This window comes from Colias croceus, chromosome 12, assembly GCF_905220415.1.
Source record: "Colias croceus chromosome 12, ilColCroc2.1".
In the NCBI taxonomy this organism is placed as follows: domain Eukaryota; kingdom Metazoa; phylum Arthropoda; class Insecta; order Lepidoptera; family Pieridae; genus Colias; species Colias croceus.
The window spans coordinates 3,684,919-3,711,681 of record NC_059548.1 but is presented as its reverse complement, the minus strand read 5'-3'; the positions used below and the strand labels follow the sequence as shown (position 1 = coordinate 3,711,681).

The window sequence follows — 26,763 nt, the reverse complement described above, 5'->3', positions numbered from 1 at the left end:
AGTAGAAAATATTATTTCATAGATATTTTATATCTTGGTATTCTGTAGTGTTACCTATGTGAAGTCTTTTCGAGTGTTAGACCGTCTTTCTAGTGATAAGTACACTTTCCGATAACTAGGTGTTCCTATGATTCATTTCCACAAGACGACAACTTATTGAATAATCTTGATTTACATATGTGTATCTACTATCTGCTTAAGTATCTGATTAGACTTTTGCTAAGATTAATCTGTGCAAAATTTACGAACATTATCTAGAAAACTCTTAGAAAACTTATCTGTAAGCAATTCAAAGAGAATCGTGATTTCTGTGTACATAGCACGAAAAGAAATAAAGTTAGAATGAATGATTCGTATGTCACGTTGATGGGTACAAACTCATATGTAATTCAAGGTCCGTGTCCGCTGTTTTGTTCATGATTATTATGACGTCAGCTCGAGGACTACAAACGTTGCTAAAATCTAAATTCTAAGTGCTTTTTACCACGCCGGCCGCACTCCGCAGTCCGCAGTCGCTCGGCAGTCGGCGCAACGCTCGCCTGTAGACGCCGTTGCGGCGGTAACGCTAGCGAATAGCAATCGATCGCTTTCATTCACAATGTTTTGGTCTGAAACTTTATAAATACTGTAGTATACTATGACCAGTCGGTAAGCGGACTTTACATAGAAAGTGCAAACACTGCTCGAAGTTTGAAATCCACAGTGAGAACTGAGATCGTGTGAGAGTCAAAGAACCGGTTTTGTTGCTGTCAATTTATTTTCTCATCATGAAGGATAAAAATAAACGGTAAGTAAATTTTAATATTTTTTAGTTTCTTTTTTCTACAAAAATGAGGGGCAAAGAAAATTCTCCACAAAAAAATAGCTGTAGTTAATGGTAAAATTATTTTTTATGTGAGTGCATAAAAAATAATTGACGCTATCATGGACTGCTAAATCCTCTAAGCTAGTTGTTTCGGTGGTTATTGTTTTATAAGTAAGCAGTAAATTTAATATTTTTATAGTTTTCCTATAGGTAGTAATTAGTAGCGTTCTGACCATCATTTTTCTTTTTGTCATTGCGTACGAACCCCTGTAGAACCGCCGCGCCCGCGCCATCCTGTTGGCTGTTACAAATGACCCGAAATTTTGTATCAGTATCTCCCGGCCTAACAGATAGGTAGGTTTAGTAAATTAAAATTTGTCATATATATTCAAACACCAACTTTTTATTAAATGCAAAATACATACCTACGGTGGTCTGCGGTTAAAATATTTTATCTGCAAATTGCGCGTGTGCGCCAGAGTGTGCGCTTGTTTTGGATCAAATATTTTTTGAAGTTATACTTCTTTTGGCGCGATGCGCGATGGAGAAAAATGATGAGTGAATTCTTACGATGCGCGCGCACACCGACACCTAAATTTAACAGCATGAAGTTTGTTCTAGGTGGTATGAAAATTGATAACTATGTTCAAGTTGTATAGAAGTATAACTTCTAACGTGTGTACATAAGTACACACACTCTTTTTAGGGTTCCGTACCTCAAAAGGAAAAAACGGAACCCTTAAAGGATCACTTTGTTGTCCGTCTGTCAAGACCCTTTTTCTCAGGAACGCGTGGAGGTATGAAGCTGAAATTTATATCAATTACTAAGGTCTACTGTCCCTTGAAGCTGTAAAAAATCAAACTTCTAAGCCAACGCAATCAAAAGATACAGCCGTTTATGCCGCAAATTTTCGACACTTGCAAGGGAATCACAACCTACAGGGTGCTTCCCGTGAACTCAGAATCTTGAAATTTGGTACGAAGCAACGTCTTATAGCATAGATAAAGGACCAAATACTCAAGGTATTATAGAACCCTTAAGCTGTAACAAAATCAAACTTCTATGTCAACGCAATCAATGAAATTTGGCATGAAGCAACGTTTTATAGCACACATAAAGGAAAAATTCCGAAAACCTTAAATTTTTAGTTACATTACAAAATATATATTTATTTTTTAATAAATATAAACTTATTACATTTTTCCTCGTGAACGCGTAGAGCTATCAAGTTGAAATTCATATCAAATACTTAGATCTAATTGCCTTTAACCCGTGAAAAAAAAATTCTAAGTCAACGCAAAACGCAAAAGTACAACCATTGATACCGCATATTTTGAAACTCGCAACTACACGCAAGGGAATTAAAACCTAAAGACCACTTCCCGTTGACATAGAATCTCGAAATTTGGTAAGAAGCAATAGCTTACAGCACAAGTAACAGAAAAATTCAGAAAAGCTTAAAATTTTAAGTAGTTATACCACCAAAAAAATTGTGATTGTAAACATAATTGTAGTTACAGCAATGACCGCGAGTTATTATACTATGTATGGGGAGGGCAACATTTTTCAAACGGCAAAGACGACCTCACTCATCGGCTCATCGCCATTCAATCCCGATGTTTTGGTGAATGTAGCTGTATAATCTAAATGCGTCCTAACTGCTTAAAGTGTTATACTTATAATTAAATACATATATTAAAGATAAATGAAAATGATGTGTTAATATAAAATAAAGGATTACTTAAACGATAAAGAGATCTTTCTCTTCAATTTATGCTCTTCCATCTTTCCCCATTGTAATGTTATGAATTTCATTTTGCAATAAAAATACCATAGTTATGACTCGATTGTCGTAATGAACGAACTTTGTAAACCTTGCAGGTTTGTACGGAACCCTCGGTGCGCGAGTCCGACTCGCACTTGGCCGGTTTTTATTTTAAATGTTTCTTGGGTAGCTAGGTATGTAGTATAGTACTTTAAAAACGAAATCTCAGTTATTTGATAGGTATTTGTTAAATATATGTACCTATAATGTTGGTAGGTATCAATTGAATTATAAGCATTCTTAAATTTAAACAGAAAATAAACGAAAACATTGAAGGAAAAATAAGGCTCAACAATCTTTCATAATATAAAAAAAATAAAAATCTTTATTTACCAAAAAAGCAATGCATTACAGTATTATAGGAGATCCAAACTAGGCTGTTGCCTGTGTCTTGGATAATATGTCTTAGGTCCATTGAGATATACATATGGAGACGACACCGCCTACATCACTTAAGTTCCGCTCAACATACCTACGCCATATGGCGTAACTGCACGCTCATTTTTTATTTGTTTTAAAGTGTAACGCATCAAATATGCCTTCGTGTGTGTTACGATATAAGATATTGCACAAATAATACAAATAATACGGAAAAGTGCAAAGGAATAACTTTCATCGGTAAGTACCTAACTAGTACAGATAATACCTAATTTTTAAAACTTAGTTCGAGCAAAAAAATGGCGCACAGATTTTGTTCGTGGTGTCTCCTCCATACGTAGTACTATTATCTCAATGCTTCCTAAATGGTCCCTATTTTCTTAACTTGTCTTATCTTATTAACATTTACTCAGTTAATAAAAAAACGCTATTTTAATAAATGGATGTTTTTACATCAATTGAACCAGTATAACTAGGTGTGTTGATACTTACCTATGTAAGTACATATATACATTATTACGGAAGTTAAAAATTCGAATTAATTTTATTACCTACTGAAGAAAAATATAAGAAACATGTTAAAATATTCATATTATGTATTAGGTACCTACTTACTGATTTTATAAACCTTATTATTTAAAGTAGGTAAAATGAATATTTAATTATTGCACGTAAAATCCCACAATAGTATTACCGCAGGAATCAGGATAGAGTAGTTTCACTGAAACCGCTACAATCGTACAATCGTACGTTTTAAATTTTTGACATTACTTAGATACTTAGAGCCAGCGCGCACGAGCAACTTTGTCTCCGCAACTATTTCGTCTCCGCAACTATTTTGTCCCTCCCACCCATGGGCTAGTATGAAAGTGCGCGCACGTAGCGACGCAACTCCCCATACAAATCGATGAGAGAGACAAAATAGTTGCGGAGACAAAGTTGCTCGTGCGCGCTGGCTTTTACCAACTTACCTAATAGGTAGCTGACGGTGTGCCTAACGAATACACCCGGATTTCTATGCTCCTGTTGGTCTTTAGCGTGATGATAAATACATATAATAGTATAGTCATAATAATATTATAGACTGTAGTCTTTTTTGAAATCTAACATTGAAATAACTTTTTGAGCTGAAGATTTTGTTTGTTTATTTATTTGAACTCGCTAATCACGGGAACTACGGCTTTGGTTGGTAGGAGCCAGGAGGTTTGGTAGATTATTTTAAATTTTTACTTATTTATTGATCAATTCACGTGAATTTCACGAGTCAAGAGCTATGGACATATTGCATTAAACGTGATCTGTGAGGTAGGTTGCAAGCACAATGGGTTGTAAATTGTAATCGAGGAACAATAATTAGTCAATCCGTTTGGTAACTAAAAGTTGTTATCAGTTATGATTTATGAATAACGAACGAATTTTACATCCGTCTATAAAAAGTCTTTAGCAGGTTATGTAATAGAATAACTAGTTAGTTACTCGTGAGTAGAAATAGTATTTAGGTACACAAAATGTTGCTAACACCAGATAATAAAAATAATTCGTAAACTGTTTAGGAATATTTAAATATATAATATTATTAAATTAAATTTTATTTAATAATACTGAAGTATAAAATTGTATGGTAGATAATAATGGCAAAGATCCTCAAACCTCTAATAGAGCTATAACGAGACCAGCAAGTACCTAGGACGTATCCAACTTACCTACCTAGGTATTATATGATTTTATACCCAACATTTTGTCAAAATGATTTTAGTTACTTTAGGCATTATTACCTAAGTAAGTAAGTAGGTAAGTCATTATTTAAGGCATTATTAGTCAAGGTAGGTAGTATATATTTTAGGTTTGTTATTTTCGAGTTTTCGACCTTTCCACTGTGAACCGATTTTGATAAGAAAAATTAAATTTGACGGCATTTTATTTATTTTATAATTAAAGCAGATACCTACGACAGAACTCAGAAGTAATATATTATCTATGCCTACAGGTATGGAAAACATGTTATAGTTATAAATACATTTATAGATTAATACTTTATTACTAAAATAAATCATCTGTTTAAACATACATTGTAAATTGTAATAAATAACTAACTAACTACCTAACAAATAACAATGTAACGATTGTAAAAGAAAGAATAGACACCTGTTTGTGTGTTAACCTATATTGGTAAGTTGCTTTTAATATGAAATATAATATATTTATATTTTATTCATAGATATACTTAGTTAGGTACATTAACTTCTGAAAATAAATATAAGTCGATAGTACGATTCTATGACAAAACGGTTAAATGTATTTTTGACCATGTCAATGACACTGATAAAAAAGCTAGAAAAGATAAAATTCAGGTGTTTACAATTTCAAATAAAAAATGCCTAACAAAAGATTTCTTGCAAACCCGTCATATCCAAACGTAATACCTACTTGTGGTAATACGATCGCCTCACACAGGAGGGCTTTGTGCGATAGCATATTAATTTACAGTAAACATTTTGTAAGAATAATAAGATATTTAAATAAAACCGGCTAAGAGCGAGTCGGACTCTCGCACTTAGGATTCCATATAAACCTGTTTTTCATAATAATTATGTCGCAACTGTAAATTTATTATTTCCATAATGTTTCTCTTATGTGCTATATGACAATGCTTCTTAGAAAATTTCAAGATTCTGTGTAGGTTTTGATTCCCTTTCGAATGAAAATTTCGAAATTAGCGAACATGTTCAGCATAGCGTACCTAATTGGATTGCGTTGGCACTTGGCTTATAAGTTTGATTTTTTCACAGCTTCAAGGTACGGTAGGTCATATGGTACCTATTCATAGTTCATACGTTCGTCTTGAGTATTCATACGTTCTTATGAAAAAGGGTCTGGACAGACAAACAGACAGACGGACAACCAGTGATCCTATGCGGTTTCCGTTTTTTTCCTCTTAACTTTTAAGGTTCGGAACCCTAAAAGGATTCATATAATAATAGTTCTTAAACCAGACCATGACATTTTATACCGATATAAATTTAAATTTAATGTATATGTACAATAAATCCTTGACCCCACATCTTTTGTGAATTTTAGTTTGAAAACGAACATTAAAGATTTATTTTATTGCAAAGAAATTGACTCATAAATAATACCTACACACATGGTGATTTTATGACGTTGAACAACATTTCACAATTTCACAACCAAATCCGAATTTATGTAATAAATTATGCTATACCTATATAAAGATCAGCTTATTCAGCACTTATATTCTGCCTAGTACTTACATACCTTACAAACGTCAAACTAAAATAATATACTTTTCTTGCAAATATTCATTCATTATACGTCACATATTAAACTTTAATAAATAATAATACATTATAGGTACATATACCTATGTATGTTTTATTTAAATTAATGGAAAAGGACAAAATAGTTAATAGTACGCAAAATTACCTACCTCTAGACTAGAGAATTACTGAAGGAGAGAGAGATATGATTAATTATATAAATAAATAAAATGTTTAATGAAGACTTTCTTTCTTTCCATTAATAAGTAGGCATACCACCGTCCACCACCCACACTTTTAGCAGATAACGGTTTCCACTCTAAGTATACCTAAAGCCATAAGCAGCAAATTTTATACGTTTCAAGATGCTTTCAAGTCTCATAAAAAATTTCCTAACGTTTTGTTCTTATGAAGAGATTCTACACGAGTGAGATTAAAAATGGCCGATCCACCATCTCTCGAGATAAAAGTTGTTGATTATTATTTATCTACTTACTACTTACTTACTTACGTTATTTTTTAAATTTTATAATAATTCTAGCGGTTCGCCCCGGCTTCGCCCGTGGTACCTACATGTTTACGTTTTTTTTTTTTCATAAAAACTATCCTATCTCTCAAGTTGGATCGAACTGCACATGGTGTGCGAATTTTATTATAATCGGTTAAGTGGTTTAGGAGTCCATTGAGGACAAACATTGTGACACGAGATTTATATACTTATATTAGATAGAATAAGATATTTTTAATTGGTAATATATTACCTAATACTACATACTCGTGCATCTTCTAACATTTCCATTCATCATTATTCATTGGAAATATTTATCTAATCATATTGCTTTGACTTCAATCACTATATTCAAGGTTAGGAAAATTGAAAAGTTATAGGAATAGAATAAGTCGACATAATAGGTAGTACTTTGTCAATTGCGTTACATAAGGCAATATAAAAGATTGTTGCAGAAATGGATTTTTTACAAAAACAATCTGCACAAAATTACGCATGTTTTATTCAAATTTAAAGGTAACAACTTTACGTAAGGACTTTTTCTTCCATTCCAAAATACTAACAATATTTATATTACTACTAACTATATCAGCTTATATTAGTAACCTAACTAATTATTATATTTCGGTCGCACTCGGTACGAGTTTTCTCCTTTCCGAAGAGATGTTCTATATAATTTAAATCTAAAATGATTTTTTGTTTAAAATTCTGAAGACTATAGCGATGTCGACATATCATTCACGGTCGTACAAGCTAAATCAACTAGGAAGGCAAAAGGCAACTTGGTATTGCCAAACAGACTATATCAATATCCCGTCTCAGAAAGTTAGAGGTCACTTTGCGAAATTTGCCGACTGGAGATCATATCATTCAACATTCACAATACCACATAAATACTAAGCATAAATATTATTAACATTTATTTTAGACATTTTTAATACAATCAATATTTTATCCAACGTGTCAGAGGGTAAAAATAATTGGAGAAGGTACAATCTAATATTTATTTCAAACTTTTCTTTGCTCGACAATCACGTCATTACTAAAGATAGAAATTTTCGAGTAAATGTGGAATATTTAATTTATAAAAAAAATAAAATAGAAATTTTGGTGAAGTCTCGCTAATATTAGTTATTTTAATTAGTGACGGAACACGTCATTAAAATCTAGTTCATATTTATGTATGTCATGCATACCTACTGTATCTAAATCGGAACCTAATAAGTAAAATTTTATATACCTATAAACACTCTTACTGTTCTGTGCCTATAAATAATATTAATTCTGTTGTACCTATAAATAATATTAATTCTGTTGTAAATTTAATAGAATTTAAAAACTCATATTAGGAAAACGTTTTGATCGTTTCTATTAAAAAATATCGAACAGTTTTTATCATAATTTTTTGTCCCGTGCACGATATTAACTGGGTCAGATGACAATAAAAATCGTCTGACCCACAACAAACGGCGACACCTACTTCAGCCAAATTAATATACAACGTTTGTACCCAAAAACAAGTTTATAGGTATGTAATAAATAAGTATAGTTAACGGTTCAACCATTTACAGCCACACAGGAAAGGATATTTTATCGTAGTACGGTAGGAAGGTTAAGGGTTAGTATGATAACAATTAAACTGCATGTAAATACAATCTTGCAAACTGCTAGTGACCATATCGGACGTTTTATTAAATTTCATTAAATATATAACCAAACAAACAATGGTTGTGTTATTGTTCGGTTACGCGTTTCACATTCGCGGATTACGTATATTGAAGGTACAAAGGTAAGTCTGTTCGTAAATAAGCACGCATATTCATTATTCAGTAACGAGTAGGTGAGCTCGTATTATGAGATAGTTTAGATATCTTATCGTGCTCGTTCGCAGCATAATCGATCGAGCTTGCGTACGAAGCTCGAATTTCTAAGAATATAAACTAATTTATACACAGTGACGGATTAACCCTTAATCAAATTAAGCAATTGCTTAGGGCATCACGTCTGAGGGGGCACCAGAAGAAGCACAAAAAAATCCGTCCTTAGGGCATCACGTCTCACTCTCACGTCACCAAAAACCACACCAAAAAAAGTTTCTAGGACTAATTTGAAAATTCGCGCGTTTTAAGTTGACATAGAGTCCGACCTAGAGTCATAACCCCACTCCCGCTTGCCCACTCACTGCCCGCTAGTGCATTCGACAATTCGAATGCCCCGGAATTGCGATCAGCCAATCACAAACCACTCCTTCCCCGCGGGCCCCAAGCCTGGCGCCTCCGCAAATCCTTTTCAATCAAATGTTTTCTTTTTTGAGTAAAAATATACAAAGAAACAGCAGACAAATTCTCATTCTTGAATAAAATACCCGATGCCGATAAAATTATGTGTCCCGATCAAACTGCAGAATACAGTCAGCACAGTACAAATCTAGTAAACACATATCCAGAAGACCTTAACACCGAATTATTAACAGGAATTCAACAGTTTCATTCATATTTCATAAGTAAAATAAGTTCCAGACCCAGTGATTCGGCTCGCACAAGTTTACATCAAACTTACGCACAATTGTATAAAATAATACATGATGATAAGATTAAATCAGCTTTCCCTAATGTGGAAACAGCCCTGCGTAGTCCGGGCAATTTAAATATTCGAAGTTACATAAAGTCCCAACAAGCTGAATTTCTGTGAAGTTGTTGAAAACATAATTATAAACAATGTCTTAAAGTTCCCCATCATTTCCCTGTAAGGAAAAAATTGTATTCAAGGTCAAAGGTCAAAAAAATGAGTTTTTCGCGATTTTCAGCAAAACGGTAAGTTTTATCATAAAAGTACCTCAGAAAAAATTATTGTAGATCATAAAATTATCTATAAAAAATGTATCAATACTTTTTTTCTTACGAGCCACCGTTTCTGAGATATAACGATTCAAAAAGTTATAAAAGTTGTTAAAAAAACATCGTTAAAAAACGCGCTAAGTACACTACCTCATAGGTGGCGTGGAAACGTGTGCATATTATGACGATAACAACTTTTATAACTTTTTAGGGATAGGGGGGCCCACAGGCATGGATTGCTTAGGGCATCTAGTAGTCTTAATCCGTCACTGTTTATACATACAGCAAAGCTTAGCGTTAGCACTTAGCCGTTATATTAGTTGCTTAGCTTGATACATTTTTCAAATAATGTACCTAGTTTATTTTCAGTTATTTATATTAGAGTATTGTTTAAATAAAAAAAAAGAATTTATTTACTTACATTTAGTCATTCAATTTTTGCTTAGGTATTAGTATTTAGTAATGATACACATGGAATCGATGGGTAATTTTCACGTACCCTATTTTTTGGGCTCATTTGACTGGATGATGAAGAAAGTATTGTACTTACCTACTTACTACTAAGCAGTGTTAATTTTTTATTCCTCATATGATTATCCTTACTAGCTTGTCAATGAAAGTGCGTTATATCCATTATAAATATATCGAATATCGATTGACTCTTGGCGCCTATATCAATTATTTTCCCATCACGCACACGCCTTTCTTCTGCGTGATGGTATGTAGGTACCTACATGTTATGACGGTTAGTAGCATAAGTTTTAGTTAAAATATTCATAAAAAGTTTTGTTTTGTTAATATTCATAATATGATGAAGTTGTACTACCAATGCGTTGACCAAAATTCATGAAATCTTTTACCCAAAAACGTAAAAGTGTACCTACGTTCTACCTACGAAGAAAGGTCAAAGGACCTGTATAGAATTATTTCACAGAAGTAAATAAGACACAATGTTGTGTGTGACGTAGATAAAAAAAATACCTTTAAAACTTAAATAATCAAGAATCAAAATCATTACAAAATTAATTGTAAAATCAAAATTATTGGTAAAATCGAAATTATTCAAAAAAAATTAAATAAAATGTTATTTATTAGGTATTTGCTTAGATCATTAATTTTTTTGTAACTTTTTTATACTTTTCGCAATTTTTTCTTCATCTCTTCTGTATGACGTTGCAGCTTCGTAGGTGTCAAATTTCAAGATTCTGTATTCACGGGAAGTAGGTACAATTTGCAAGATTTCCCCACAAAAAAAAAGCTACAATTTGCAGCATAAATAGTATATTTTGATTGCATTGGCTTAGAAGTTTGATTTTTTCATACATATGTAAATTTTTCCTGGAGATAAAAAAGTTTTTTATCTCCAGGCTGCGATAGACGGACAAACAGACAGAGAAACAGATAGACGGGCAATGAAGATTACGTTTTTACTTATAATGACTAGTTTTTTCACCTTATTTTCACAAACAAATGCATAAGGCAATAAGAAGATATCATTAATCGGTCTATTGGCTCTATATTGGCTCGCATTTCGAAATATCTTTCCACAAAACAGCCGTACTGGGTCTTACTCTAAATAAAACCGAACCGTACGGTTCCACAAATAACGCTCTAGTCCGAATAAAAAAAAATTGGCAAACACCAAAATAGACTCATGTGACGAGCATACAGTACACGTACCAAATATAACTTTTTGCTCATCTATTTATTTTTTTTAGTCACTTTTATGATTTATCCTACCTTTAAATTCAACGAAGCAACACAATTCTGTAAGACCACATGTTCAAATGCAAATAGTTTATCGTCGCTATTAATTTATCGTATCAGCATTTATATCTCTGTGAGTTGGGAAATATTGTGCAACTAATGTTACAAATTTTATAGAGAAAAGTTTAATTTTAATAGATATCGTTGACAGTGTTTGAATAACCCATTGATTTTCATGAAAGTAGTATGATTTTCATTCGTTGAAATAAATTAAAAATCTAAATTTCAAATTTAGTTAATCCAGCTAGCAGTTAATCAAGTTCTCCCTGATACAATAGATAGAATTTCATTTCGTCGCCAGTAATGGCATTCATATTATTGTAATTTGTAAACGCTACTTTTTCGTTTACAAATAATGTGCTCTTCTAAAGATAACATACCCAGAGTGCAATACAATTTTGCAAAGTCATTCGTATACAAATGCGTAATGTAAAAATACATTAAGTAGTTTAAATTTTCCGTTGTAATACCTATATACAAAAATATTTTATTTTCTTACAGCGATGGTGCTCACGAGGCAATGCTCTCACAAAGTCCCAAGCCAGTGGTCAAGAGAAAAGAAGAGAAGAGTCAAGAAGAATATGAGGCTCTTCAAAACTTCCTTCGTAGTATTAGCTCCACAGCCACCCTACCCCCTTACGTAAAGGGTGAAACCTACTCATCAGTGCGCGGAGTATTTAATCAGGTAACATTAACATTATATACCTACCTACTGAGAAAAATAAATTCAGGGTAAAAAAATTGAAAAATTCCTTTTTCCTTTCAAATTAATCGACATTCGATTGATTGAGGATCTTCAGAGCGTACTTAATGTTTCTATTTCATAGTGTATGTATTATCCCACCAAAAACATAAATGTAAAAATTGGAGCCGAGTTCAATCGTTGACTTAATTTGCCAAAAAAAGGAATGAGATCTAAATGTGTGCCAAGTTCTGCAGACAGTCCAGAAATTTATTTACAAAGATGTATTAAGTTCTTAGGTTGACTGAAAACTCAATTGTTTTATTTTCCCTTAGAGAACAAAGTTTATTCCAAAATATAACTCTTTTAATTTGAATAATTTAATTATTTTCACAAAGCAAACAACTAATGACCTATTGAACCCCATAATTTGATGAGGCTAGTTTTACATACCTACTGTTTATATTTTGTGAGGTTCTAAAAACTAGCCTCATCAAATTATGGGGTTCAATAGGTCATTAGTTTTTTGCTTTGTGAAAATAATTAAATTATTCAAATTAAAAGAGTTATATTTTGGAATAAACTTTGTTCTCTAAGGGAAAATAAAACAATTGAGTTTTCAGTCAACCTAAGAACTTAATACATCTTTGTAAATAAATTTCTGGACTGTCTGCAGAACTTGGCACACATTTAGATCTCATTCCTTTTTTTGGCAAATTAAGTCAACGATTGAACTCGGCTCCAATTTTTACATTTATGTTTATGGTGGGATATCATTACTTTTTGTACAGAAAATTACTCTGCAAATTTGATTTACTTTATGAATATAATACTTTTTATATACGATTATTTTTTTTATTTTTTCTTGCGGTTTCTCTGTATGGTTTGTTTAGTATTATTTTCTATATTTTCTTGTATGTTATGAATGTCAGCGCACATTGCCCCGTCATTATCTGCAATTTTTTAAACTCGTTTTCTGTTTAAAAGATTACATGATTTTCTAAACATCCAGTGTGAATTTGTACACACACTATTACCTACCACTATTACCAAGATGCAAAAAGATCGTTGTAGAAGAATCGTCGCCTTACTCCATGATGTTACGGTATTGCCATGACGCGATCTTGAAATTTTACTCTAAACGCGCCTAAAGATGTTTCACTTATATTAATATTACGCAAATTAAATCATTTCGACCCTCGAAGAGGCCTTTTCCATTAGGTACACTGAAATTAAAACTAAACTGAACACTCATAAATAAAGAATAAATAAATGTGAATATGTAAAATTATATAATATTATTTATAACTGTATGAGCAATATTTTTATTACAATTTTCTTTTATTTTACGTTTAATAACAGTTTTGAATAAAGAAATCATGCAATCGAAGTAATCCGCCCTAGCGATACTAGCGCGAGTGAGTGTGATGTCAGAGGCGCTTCGAATCTACAGATGTTTCGCGCTAAAATATGTAAACTTCAATAATATATATCTCAGTCATTTATTGATGGATTTCAAAATTTTTTTCGGCCACTGACTAGTTTTGATCTATTTTTTAAGACTAGTAAGGTGAATATACTATTTTCTATTTTTTTAAACTTTTCCATTTTTCCATACAAACAAAATTAATGTAATTGAAAAAAAAATTAAATACAAATAAATTCAGTATTTTCTGATTTTTTCCTTTGTATACTCACTATTACCTAGTTGATTACAAAATTTGAACTTTCTAGGTCATCTGGAAGTGGGTTAGGTTTTGTATATGTCTATAAGTCAGTCAGTCTTAAAAATTGCGATTTTTGGATATTAATATCTACGCAACTGTTTAATCTGTATTTATGAAATTTAAGGTTCTTGTTTATCTTGAGGTCCTCTTGATATGTACCAAATTTGGTTTATTTAACTTAAATAGTTTTCGAGTTATAAGGGGGTGAAAAGTGGTTCGAAATGGTTCGTGTAAATATACACACGGCTGCTGCTCGCCAGTTCTCTTCGCTTGAACTCGGCTTGACACGCTGCCGCGTGTCTAGATTAAACTTATAATAAAACTAGTGGTCCGCCCCGGCTTCGCCCGTGGTACATCGCAATAAAAGGTAGCCTATGTCCTTTCTCGGGTATCGAAATACATATCTCCATACCAAATTTCATGCCAATTGGTTCAGTAGTTTAGGCGTGATTGAGTAACAGACAGACAGACAGAGCTACTTTCGCATTTATAATATTAGTATGGATATAAAGTACCTACACACTACACGTATATCGTCAAACTAATATGATTGAATTTATAAGAAATTTGCCATTAATAACTTAATGAAGTGGAGAATGCCGTCATTGATAAATTACACTACACCCATTATAGATATAATATAGTTACATGACCCATTGAGATACCTTTTAACTTGATTAGTATTGAGAAACCAGTAATTACATGGTACCTACTAAATTACTAACATTTTATATAAATTCAGTGTTAGCGTTAGTATTGACAATCCGATATCCCAAACACATTCAATGACATAATATGAAATAAATTGTTACGCATAAAGCGTCAATATTACGTAAGGAGTCAAGTTCATGTAACACTCAAACGCTATTGATAAGATTTCATATGATTTATCGAAACGACATTGATTTTAAATTCAAATATAGGGCTCTGATAAACGGCAATACATGATGAGATGGTATCTCTCATTGTACTGAATAATTTATTCAATGATAAGTAAATTAAAAACTCTAACGTGAATTTATGTGTTGCGATTTATAATGTTCGTCTGATATCCGTAATTAAAGGGACCAATTAACATAACATACACATAAGAAATTTCTTTTAAAAATAAATTGTTTGTTTTTAAGTAGTTACGTTCATATAAGGTGCGGTCTTCGTCTCGTACACTAAGCTTGTACATAATATAAATTTTATAGCTGTGACCTATTTCGGTCACATCTGCTTTCAAGTTTCAACAATACGATTACACAAGGTGGAAGCGACGGAAGCGACCAAGGAGGCAGCATCGATTAGCATACGACTTCCCTGATAAATTCTCTGTTATTAGGCGAATAATATATGAACCCAAACAATTTAATCCAAACAGAACATACCTAGATATCTAGAGATTAAAAAAAACTGCTTCAGCTTACATTGCTCTAACTGACTTTTGATACGAAAACATGACGTGAAGTTAAGGAAAAATAATAACTATTGTATTATTGTTAATCCATACTAATATTATAAATGCGAAAGTAACTCTGTCTGTCTGTCTGTTACTCAATCACGCCTTAACTACTGAACCAATTTGCATGAAATTTGGTATAGAGATATTTTGATACCCGAGAAAGGACATAGGCTACTTTTTACCCCGGGAAATAGGATAGGTTTTATCCCGGAAATCCCACGGGAGCGGGAGCTATGCGGGTTTTTCTTTGACTGCGCGGGCGAAGCTGCGGGTGGAAAGCTAGTAATTAATATGGTCGATTTTCGTCGCGTAAAACTAGATAATCGACCATTTCCTGGCTGAAATCTGACACAAATAGGAGCAATTGTTTAAATTGAATTACAATAATTACAAAAAAAAATATCATATATTTCATCAGTTATGTACTTTTGTTACAGTGCCTTATAACATGTGCAGTGCTCATATTAGCAGCAGGTGCGGGTCACCCCATTGGTTTTTCTGCTGTGGCTTTGCCACAACTTCGAACGGAAAACTCCACTATGAGGATAGATGACGATATGGGGTCTTGGATAGGTAAGTGCTTAGAAAAAAGTAATATGTTTAATACATAGAAATATAATGTATGCATATAGAAGCATAATCTTTCATGAGTCGTGACTCTACGTAAAAATTGGAAATAAATAAACTGTCAATAGCACGATGGACAAACATCGTAAGTCATAACGCAATCATCATATATTTTTATCATTATTGAACTTACATATTATGTATGACGTATGTAAAATTTCATGTGATTGTTTTGTCTACAAAAGTACTTCTACCTAACTATCTATAAATAGTAAATACGATTCATATTGATGATTCATGTGATTATAGTTTTATAAATTCATTTAATTAATTAATTGAATCAAAAACTTAAATCAGAATTGATGATAATTCATTATTTTTATCATTGAAATGAAATTAGCTATGTAATTACATAAAATATGTACATAAATTATAAATTGGGATTTGGGAACAAAGTAGAAAATTATTTGAAAATTGCCTCTTTGTTGTCATTGTTATTTTTAAACACGTTTTTGTGTCTTGAAATGTAAATTTATAATTGAATTAGTTTCATATTTTTCTCGGATGTTCTTTTTCATAATAAATGAAATATCTCCACAACAGAAAATTTTAGCTGACAAAGAAGTGAAAAATGAAATTGTTGACGGACAAAGTACACTACCCAGTAGGTACTTATTATATACGTATAGTTAATTGCCTTTTGTCATTTAGCTTCTTCAAATTAATTGTGATTAATGTTCGAGAGCAAAACAAATATCAAATGGCAACATTTTTAAACTTGTAAATTGTAATTATTCACTGTTCAGTAATTGGTAGCAATTACTATTCATCAACGTGATTGGTTTCGAATGTTTGTTTGTTTTCTTCTCAGACCTAATGGATCTTAAAAACTGTAGATATACGTATCGGTCTTGATTGTTCGACCTGTTGGGCTCTACTTTTAGTAGTCACCTATCAACCAAATACATATTTATGAATATTAAGTAAGTCCCTAAATAGAGAAAAATAACTCATTTTAATATCATGACACATACCAATATATACCATACCAATATACTTACCAACACTAATGACATTCTCAGAATACCGAAACAATAAATTAAGCTACGAATTTCGACTGATAAAGGTTATAATAACGCCACAGATAATTAATCTAATACATACCTACTATAATAAATAATGACGCATAGGTATTTTTGGATCATATACCTATACATTATACAATCTCGTCTACCTATTGCAGTCTGTCTAGTAGTTTTTGCTTTTTACTTATTTATTGTATCATAATAATTATGTTCCATTTGCCTTTCAATTATTTGTTTACGTTGCACATCAATATAGCAAATTATAGACCCTGTACCTTACATTGACACACTTAGCAACCGTAGATTGCAAGCTGCAATAAATGAAATAGGTAGGTACATTTCTTACCAATGCACATTGCACGTGTCATCTCTATAAATTATAATATTCTAGTTGTGTCTTTTATATAATCAGTCGTCAGTAGACACTTATTACTTACTTCTTAGAAAATTTACACGAATACTGGAAATTATATATAAAGGAATGCACACAAACCATAATATTTTCATAAACGGTTAATATACCTAGAAAAAACGATTTATGATTTTTAAATACATACATGTTGCATCACATTTTTTATGCGGAGTACCTATCTAATTAATATCTTCACGATTTCAAATGTACAAATGTATAGAATCAATATAAGCCTTACATGCTTCTTCAAAAATACACGATCGATATGTTTTGTAAAAAACGAACATTGACTTTATTGTAGGTATAATGCTACACCTATGTTCTTTGATAGGAAGTTGGCAGGGTCAAGGGCAGATATGGATGTGAATCTATTATTAAGCTGTTATATGAGAACATACAATTTATTGCTATCTAAGGAAAACTAAAATTGGTCTTTATCACTATAAATATCAGTCTGAACCTCTGCTTATTACAATTTTTAATGGACAAACCAATGAGCGTCACTCCTTTTACAGCTAGTATACATTCTGCGGCAACTCCCTTGGGTTCAATACTCTCCGGACCAATAATGGAAGCAATAGGGCGAAAGCGGACCCTTCAAGCATCAACTTTACCTCTAGTAGTGGGCTGGATACTTATTGGCACATCCACACATCACGCCTTACTACTTCTAGGACGTGTCGTATGTGGTTTTGCCGTCGGTATATTAGCGGCACCATCACAGGTAAATAAATTCAGCTTGATTATCAGGAAATTACACTTATTAATCTTTTTTACTCATAAAAATTAGCAACTACAATGTATATTTAATATTCATCGGTATGAATTTTGAACGTCACTATAGCTATGATTAGACGGATATAGAGATACATACTTGTGGTATAAAAATAAATGAACGTATATATTTTCTTTTATTTTAAGAGCCTCAGGAAATGCCTCAAGTTTACCTCGTCTATTTATATGATAAATAAAACCAGTACGTATAATCAATAGTGAATACCACTATCATTAGGTGTGTCTGGTGCACTCTAATTACTTACATTACAGACTGCAGTAGGACCCATTATGAAGAGTTGCTATAATATATACATATGTATTTTCTTTCCATTGGCAAGGATATTACTAACTAGGTTCATTTGTCCATCCGCAAAAGCTTTTTAAGTATGTGGAACCTAGGAGCTATGTAAACTTGTTTTACAACTTTAATTACACTATTATAAGTACAACCAGTTTAATCTCAAGGTATTGCATTAATACCTTCTATTTATTAACTGATATCGCTATAATATTTTTCGATCCACAGGTCTATCTGGGAGAGATATCGGAGCCAAGACTGAGAGGTCTCCTAATTGGAACACCGTTTGTGGCCTATTCACTGGGAGTTCTTTATGTGTATGCTCTTGGCGGGGCGCTACCGTGGAGATCGGTAGCACATCTATCTATAGTGCTGCCGATTTTAGCGTTTGTTGCCTTGTGCTTCTCTCCGGAGAGCCCCACGTGGTTGGCAAGACGTGGTCGGTTCCATGAAGCCATGGCGGCCATGTCAAGGTTACGTGGAGATCCTGATACTGTAAGTTTGATTGCCAAAATGTTTTGAAGAAATTTTATAAACAGCATCTAAAACAAATTTTCAAAATTATATATAGAAACACTGCAAATTGCTTGAGGAAAATATATTGTCCATGGACATGATATTTATACGACTATTTACCTTGTACGGTGTACCATATAAGTAAATTCAGCAATGCAAACTTGCATATAAAAACTTACTTAAAACATGATTACCTAATCCTCAACTGTCAACACCCCATTACAAGCAACTGTTTTATATAATTCCGCTGAACAATGCCTTAAGTGGTTTGTTTTCAAGCTCGTCATGGTTTCGAGCAATCGTGTCTAATGAGCTCAATAAGCACACGCGCGCCAATTGAACTGATGTTTCTCGAACATTTAACCGCTTCGACGAGCTACATTTTTAAGAAGCAACATAACACCCATATTAGTCTTGCTGTGTACTCTTGTTTAACAACCCATTAATTTGTCATTATAATGTAACGCTACACGACTCGTTATATCATTATGTCACAGACATAAACAACACACAGTCTTCAATTACAGAAAGATTATCTAGCATTACTGTACGATTTTAATTTCCAATTTGGATTATTAACAACATACCTAATGACAGAAATTTAGTTTAATAGACGAAAATCTGTCTAACTCACATAATATATGTAGATAAAATGCGACGTTATTATCACTAAATAGGTATTTACTAGATCCATGTGCAATATCTTATGTATTTCAGGCGCAAAGAGAACTCCATGAACTAATATCGGCCCGGGAAAAGGAAAAAGCGCGCGGTGAAGAGACTATTCGTTTCTTCGCGACTGTCCTCCGGCCGCCGGTGATGAAACCTCTGCTGCTTATCAACGCCTTCAACATGCTTCAGATTCTGTCGGGCAGCTACGTTGTAATCTTCTATGCGGTCGACATTGTCAGGGATGCGGGCGGTTCTTTGAGCCCTCATGTACGTATAATGTTAATGCTAATACTGGAATAATTTATTATTGTTGACATTTTTCGAGACAAAAATAGATACCCCTCCCCTTTTTTCTATAGGATAATAGGTAATATAAATACGATCAGAGAGTGAATATTTACATATTATGTACCTATAGACGGACTGAGAAAAATTACTTAAATTCGTTTAGTTGAATTTCGATATAAGATCATAATATTGTAAATAAAACAATATTATGAGACTAACAAGTTTATTACTAAAGATTTATTTCATCTTGTTATATTTCCTCGTAGCAACGGTTTGTTATGTTACCTACTTAAGTTGGTGATGATTCATGCTGTTAGAAATAAATGATACTGGTAATTTGTTAGGAGGTGCTAGTAAAAAATAACGCATTATTACTTGTAAGTAGTAAGTACCTTTTAATAGATTAGGTAAAATTAGACATAAAAACTTACCACGAGGCAACTTACCACATATGTTACCTACCTACTTATAATGTACATTTTTACCAAACCTAATAGTGTACTTTATTAATTATTATTCATACATGCGTACGGTGATACTTTTTCGAAAGTAGAATAGGTATCACCAAGCCGTGTTTGTGCGCCTGATGTGGGTTATTTAAACTGAGGTATAAACAAATAAAATCAAAAAATAACCAGACAAATAAAATCCTGAATCTTTCTTACTTATAATTCTATCAAGTTATGTTTTTATCTACACTAATATTATAAAGAGGAAAACTTTGTTTGTTTGTTTGTTGAAGTGTTTGATTGTAATGAATAGGATCATAAACTACTGGACCGATTTTAGAAATTCTTTCACCATTCGAAAGCTACATTATCCACGAGTAATATTATCACGCTAAGACCAACAGGAGCGGAGCCACGCGGGTGAATCCGCGCGGCACAGCTAGTTATCCAATAATAATATAATCAATTATTTATTTTCCAGTTGGCTGCCAATGCGAGTGCCCTTGTCCGTCTAGTTGTGACGGTGTTAGCGTGTGTGATGCTGCTCAAGGTGACCCGTCGAGCTCTCGTGCTGGTGTCAGGAGCTGGTACTGCGGTGTGTACTCTCGCACTCGCTTTCCTTCTCTCCCAAGGGCCCGGCACTGGCGTCCTTCCACCCACTCTCATCCTTGGCTACGTCGCATTCAACACTCTAGGCTTCTTCCTCCTCCCGGGCCTGATGATAGGCGAACTCCTACCGACCAAAGTGCGAGGTCTCTGCGGCGGCTACATATTCTGCCTCTTCAACGCCGTCCTCTTCGGGTTCACGAAACTGTACCCAGTCATGGAGAACGCTATCGGCATGACCGGCGTCTTTGGTCTCTTCGGTGCCTCGGCCACGTTAGCGACGGTCGTACTATTCCTCCTACTCCCGGAGACTAAAGGAAAGTCGTTGATTCAAATAGAACAGTATTACCAGAAACCAAACATATTATGGGTTACGAGAAACAGAACTGAAAATGGTCAAGGTGTTTAGGAATAGCGATAGAGTACTTAATGAAGGAGCTTATGTCCGTGTGGATAACATGAGAATGCCTACTCTCAGCATTTAATGCAACTGCCGCATTCTTCACAAACACATTTTCCAAGGCTCTAGAAAAAATTAGAATGTTTATTGTTACTTCGTAGATCTAAGATGAATTTGTGGTATATTTAGTGTAACCGTTGTTGTTAATACCATTTACTTCGTTTTACAAATTTCGACATATATGGCATTAGCTAAGCATTTGGTACTTCTAAGATATGATTTATATTATATGTATACCAATGTTACAAATCTATAATATTTTACTAAGGATTCTAATATGCGAATAGTCGCTTCTTTAAATATTTTATCAATGCCTTAATATATTAGGTATAAAACTAAATGTTTCCTGTTGAGCTTAACTGATGTTAAATTAATACTAATGAACTATTTTTTATCAATTATAAACCAAATGACGACCGTTATTTTTACCACTTTTTCAAACGAACAATTACTGGGATCCAACTGATCTGTGTATTAAAATATGAAATTGACAGTGACTTCTTAATATCCATTAGATCTTTTGTTTTCCAATTATTATTTTAATGTTTAATTAATTCGAATAATGTCTAATTAATTGTAAAAATTTAATTTTTTTATCGATACAAAATTAGTTTTTAGACATCTACATTCTACATTATATAAATTGCTTCTTTAAGTATAGATAGGTATGTTGAACATATACCTATCTGCACGATCCAAAATACATAAATTGATGTGTCTACAATAATTGATTTTTCATTCATTCAAGTATATAGTTACATATAAAGTTACTAAAAAGTAAAAATATAATAAAAAAAATATCCATCAATAGGTAGAACTGTCCATCATATCCAGTCCAATCATTTTACGCTATATAAAAAGTACTTACTTACCTACATTTAATAAACGTTCAAATATTCTACATAAGTACCTATGTACTTCTTTTACTATATAATATACTATTTTCGATATATTTATACTTTTTAGCATGCCATTATGTGAGATTATCTGTGATTTATAAATGACCACGTAATAGTCCAATGATTTTCATATTGTAAGGTCTTTTTTAAGTGATATATTTATATAGGACAATTATTTTTGTAGTTAAGTAATAGAAAATGTGATAAAAATAAACAACTTGAAAATATTTATCGTTTTATTTCTCCAAGGAAATATTAACTTGTTGCGTTCTACAAAAGTATTTCTGGAATTGCGTAGGCATACCATAGTTAATTACCTTTAATAGTTTAATAGCTTATAATTAAGAACCAAATGTCACATACTACTTCATGGGGTATCTACTAGCACCTACTACAAGATGTATATTATTGTTAGTATACAGTGTGAACCTTCCTCGATTTCAGCCATGTTTATTTAATTTACCTACTTTACTAACCTTTCACCCGCACGGAACCGATATTAAAAAATTGGCGCGATTGTCAATTATTATTCATGTTAGAATATAGGTAATTTACTGTATATTTAGACTGAACTGAACTAGACAAAAACGTTTTGTATCATAAATACCTTCATAACATTAATATCTGTTATTAACCGATGATATATAAATATTATGATTTAACCTTTGACCCGGATAGAAGCGATATAAAAATTAATAGATATTCAATCCTTGTCATAGGTCAATCTTGTACGTTTTTACTAAAACGATTTTTTGAAGTGGACTTCTTTAGGCGCGTTGAGAAAAATTTCAAGGTCGCGTCATGAAAATACCTTCACGTCATGGAGTAAGAGTTCTAACAGACGAAGGCGGCAAGTTGTGAACGGCAGAGCCAGCCACCTCTGCCGTTCACAACTTGCCGTTCGTCTGTAAGAACGCTTTGTTGACGATTTCGGTATATTTGAATCTTGCCAAAGAACATAATAAAGTACCTAGTCATTAATGCATTATGTAGTCGTAGGAATAGTATGACAATACATAAAGCATTTTAATTTTAAGTGCCTTGGGTCCTAAATCTATTTGAAGTCTATTAATGTCCTCCAATATTGTCGATCGATTCGATTATAGCATATAGTACATATTATCGTATTACATTATAGATAAACAAATAAAACAACGCTTTAGTAAATATATTTTTATTTATTTTATATCGTCCAAGGTTCTATATATAAAACCAATTTACATTGTTATTTAAAAAAAACATACAAATGAAACTGTCGAGATGGTTATGTACAATGTTGTTGTAATAATCGCTACATATTTACACATTTGTAATTTCAAAAGTCGAAACTTACAATCATAGAGCCGTACGTAATAACTTATAACTATTTAAAGTACAGAAAATCGATATACTATTCCTATGTCTTTTAGTGAGGAAAATATCTATTTATTGATAACAGGTTTCTAGATTCCCATTTCGCAATCGTCTATATCTTAGTACAATAAAATTTATTCCAAGAACACAATGAAATTGTATCTAATTACACTGGTCTGCAAAAAAATTTTTTTTCGCGCTCCTTCTTATTTTTGCACAAGATTATTATAGAAGTGATACTTCTGAACAGAAATTAAGTTTTAAAAAATTTGTATCACGTCTAGATTTTTTGTGGTTTAATTTGAAAGAAACCCCTTTTTTTGTTCTAAGAATACATCGTTATTTTGATAATTAGGTTTAAATATTACAAATAATGTCAAGAAAACTATTAAAAACTATAAGATAATATAATTAAACATTATTTATATTGTTTCAATTAGTAGTTTTCTCTTCTTTTAATATTTTATAAGGAGTTTCGCGACGAATCGATCAAGTAAAATCAGCAAGCTTTGCTGTCAACTTATTATCTATATATAACTATATTTTCAGTTAGCTTTTCCGTATCTCCTCTCAAACTTCTGGTGAAATGTTTCATAGTGGTCACCAGATACTCTTTTGACAGCTTTAGTCTGCTTAATTTCATAATTTAATTCTTATCAAAGCTCCCGCATTTGTAGTCCCTAGAGACCACACTAAAGACTAGCGCTTTCGATGTTGCGTCGTTTAAAAATTCATAACACGTGATTCAATTTTGCTTTATGGTTGAAATTATATACAAATTTTCATCAATATATCAGTACAATATAAAAATTTTACCAAATTATTAGGATAAAATCATCAACCTTCACCTTAAAACTTTACTTTGAACTGAGCGCAGCGGAGTCGTGATAAGAACTACGGAAGCCCATAAATTCCCTACAAATTAGTGTAAAAATAATGTCTTCAGTAGATATCGTTCTAGTTTTATAAATTCAAGTCGTTTTTGTGATGAAAAATATAATAAAGACCGAATAAAATAGCATTATTGCAAGAGAGACTACCAAACAATACAGAATTTTGAGGTATTTAAAAACAGCAATAAAAAAAATTTTTGACGTGATACAAAAAAACTGAAAGCAGTTCTAGATTCAGCATGTTGAGATCTCCATGTTTATCATATTTTTATTCAAAGGAGGATTTCTTTGCAGACCAGTGTTATCACTCAATTTCAACCTCCATTTTTAAATAATGCTGTTTATTAATTTAACTAGTGTGTAAAGAGCAGGGAAGAACATGCACAGATCTTACATCATACATTTATACGTTTGTTTGAACGCGCTAATCTCAGGAACTACTGGTCCGATTTGGAAAATTATTTCATTGTTTAATAGCCTATTTATCGAGGAAGACTATATCATCACGCTAAGTTCAACAGGAGCGGAGCATTGCGGCTAAACCGCGGAGTACAGCTAGTTACAATATGACAAAGAATTTTACTCAAAACATACCAAACTATTGTATCTGTACTGGGATAATTATTCAATAAATATTCCTTTAGCGACATTTCCTTGTTTTTATTTTTAAAATACATATTTATTAGGAAGTCAACAAGCAGAGTTATTTCAAAACAATCGTGAAACTTAGAGTAAAGCTTGGATACAATGTTTTCAACGTGTTAAGCTTAACCAAAAAAATGAACTAAGAAAAATTACGTTTATAGAGAAGAGATTTTATGTAACATGTTACTTATACTATTACTACAACATTAAAAAGGCGGAGGACCTATGATTGTCGTTGTTTCCATACTAAAGAGTACCTAGTACAAACATTTGCACTTAATCTGCACCATACATAGGTGTAATATACACAACATACTATGAAAGACACTATATTAGAATTAATTAAACTATCCTCAACTTGCACAAATTTGATACGTAATTTCTACAACCTTCATACTTTGATTAGCGACTTATGTTTGTTATCTTTTTTGCAACGAAAATGCTACACATACATATTATTCATATATACATATTTAGTTCCTTTATAATATCCAAATAATTCATTACTTATATTGAATCCATTCGAATATAGTATAACCATTTATGTAACAAATAAAATGACATTTCATAAAATAAACGAAATGTAAACAATAAAACTTGTAAGGGCGCTTGTGCACTACAAGGAGTTTTACCGTCCGGCATTCCGATTTTTTACGGTCCGGTGTGGCATGAAAAAACCGATGAATTGCTTGTGCACCTGTCCGTCTTTACTCAGATCAGTGCGGTACAGTTCAAGAAAGTTTGGCGGTATAATGCTATCATAAATTATTGTTTTTGCATTTTACAAGAAAAGAGTAAAAAATATAGAAGGTGAAATATACTTCGTTATAATAAAAAGTAAAGTTCCGTAAGAGATTTAAAATGCGTGTTTCACTTATTTATTTTAATCGGTGACGAGGAGCTAAAGCTATTCCCACTTGAACTTTAACTTACCAACACTTACTTAGATAATAATTATAGGTCAATTCTTGGTCAATGTATATAAAATAACAATACGGACATCTCAAATCTCATTGCCAACTAAAAGAAAGTAAAACAAGAGCTTGCTTTCAATTGGCATATGCAGTAAAAAGAATAAAATCCAAGCAAGTGGGCATTCGAAAACAATTATACCTACAGCGACTCGTAGACACAAAAAACCATCCGGAATAAGGAAAAGTAAAATGTCGGACAGTAAAATTACGTATAGTGCACAAGCTAGTACTTAGATTAATGGCGTGCCATACCGGACCGTAAAAAATCGGAATGCCGGACCGTAAAATTCTTTGTAGTGGACAAACGCCCTAAGACTATGGATTTCCGTATAGTATTCTTCATATATATGTAAAATGTAACATATATTACACCTACAGTCTAGTACCTGGCCTAGATTCAAGGCATATTATTGAACTATAAATATTAAATAGACAAGTAGTTTTCCTTACATTAAAGAACGAGAGTGGGAACATAAACCAAAATAATGCAAAATAAATAATAAATTTATTCCTCATCGCGTTTATTCTACCGATATGAAATTCTTATTTATAATTTATACACAAAATGTAACTTACAATTAGGCAAATATATTTTTAACTGTAAAATTCTTGAG

At 32.4% G+C, this 26,763-nt stretch overlaps 1 protein-coding gene across 1 annotated transcript; it reads left to right on the top strand.

Moving 5' to 3' along the window:
* The first annotated feature begins 497 nt into the window (after positions 1-497).
* On the top strand, positions 498-22,511 carry LOC123696029 (facilitated trehalose transporter Tret1-like). Its single transcript, XM_045642018.1, has 7 exons — positions 498-787; positions 11,901-12,084; positions 15,693-15,828; positions 17,835-18,043; positions 18,623-18,889; positions 19,628-19,849; positions 20,801-22,511. The coding sequence occupies exons 1-7, from the start codon at positions 768-770 to the stop codon at positions 21,332-21,334; spliced, it is 1,572 nt and encodes a 523-aa protein (XP_045497974.1). The 5' UTR covers positions 498-767; the 3' UTR covers positions 21,335-22,511.
* Positions 22,512-26,763: the final 4,252 nt, after the last annotated feature.

Coding starts and splice junctions, on each gene's coding strand:
- LOC123696029 (XM_045642018.1), top strand. CDS start 768: ATGAAGGATAAAAATAAACG. Junction 15,829..17,834: donor CGATATGGGGTCTTGGATAG/GTAAGTGCTTAG, acceptor CTCCTTTTACAG/CTAGTATACATTCTGCGGCA. Junction 18,890..19,627: donor TACGTGGAGATCCTGATACT/GTAAGTTTGATT, acceptor TATGTATTTCAG/GCGCAAAGAGAACTCCATGA.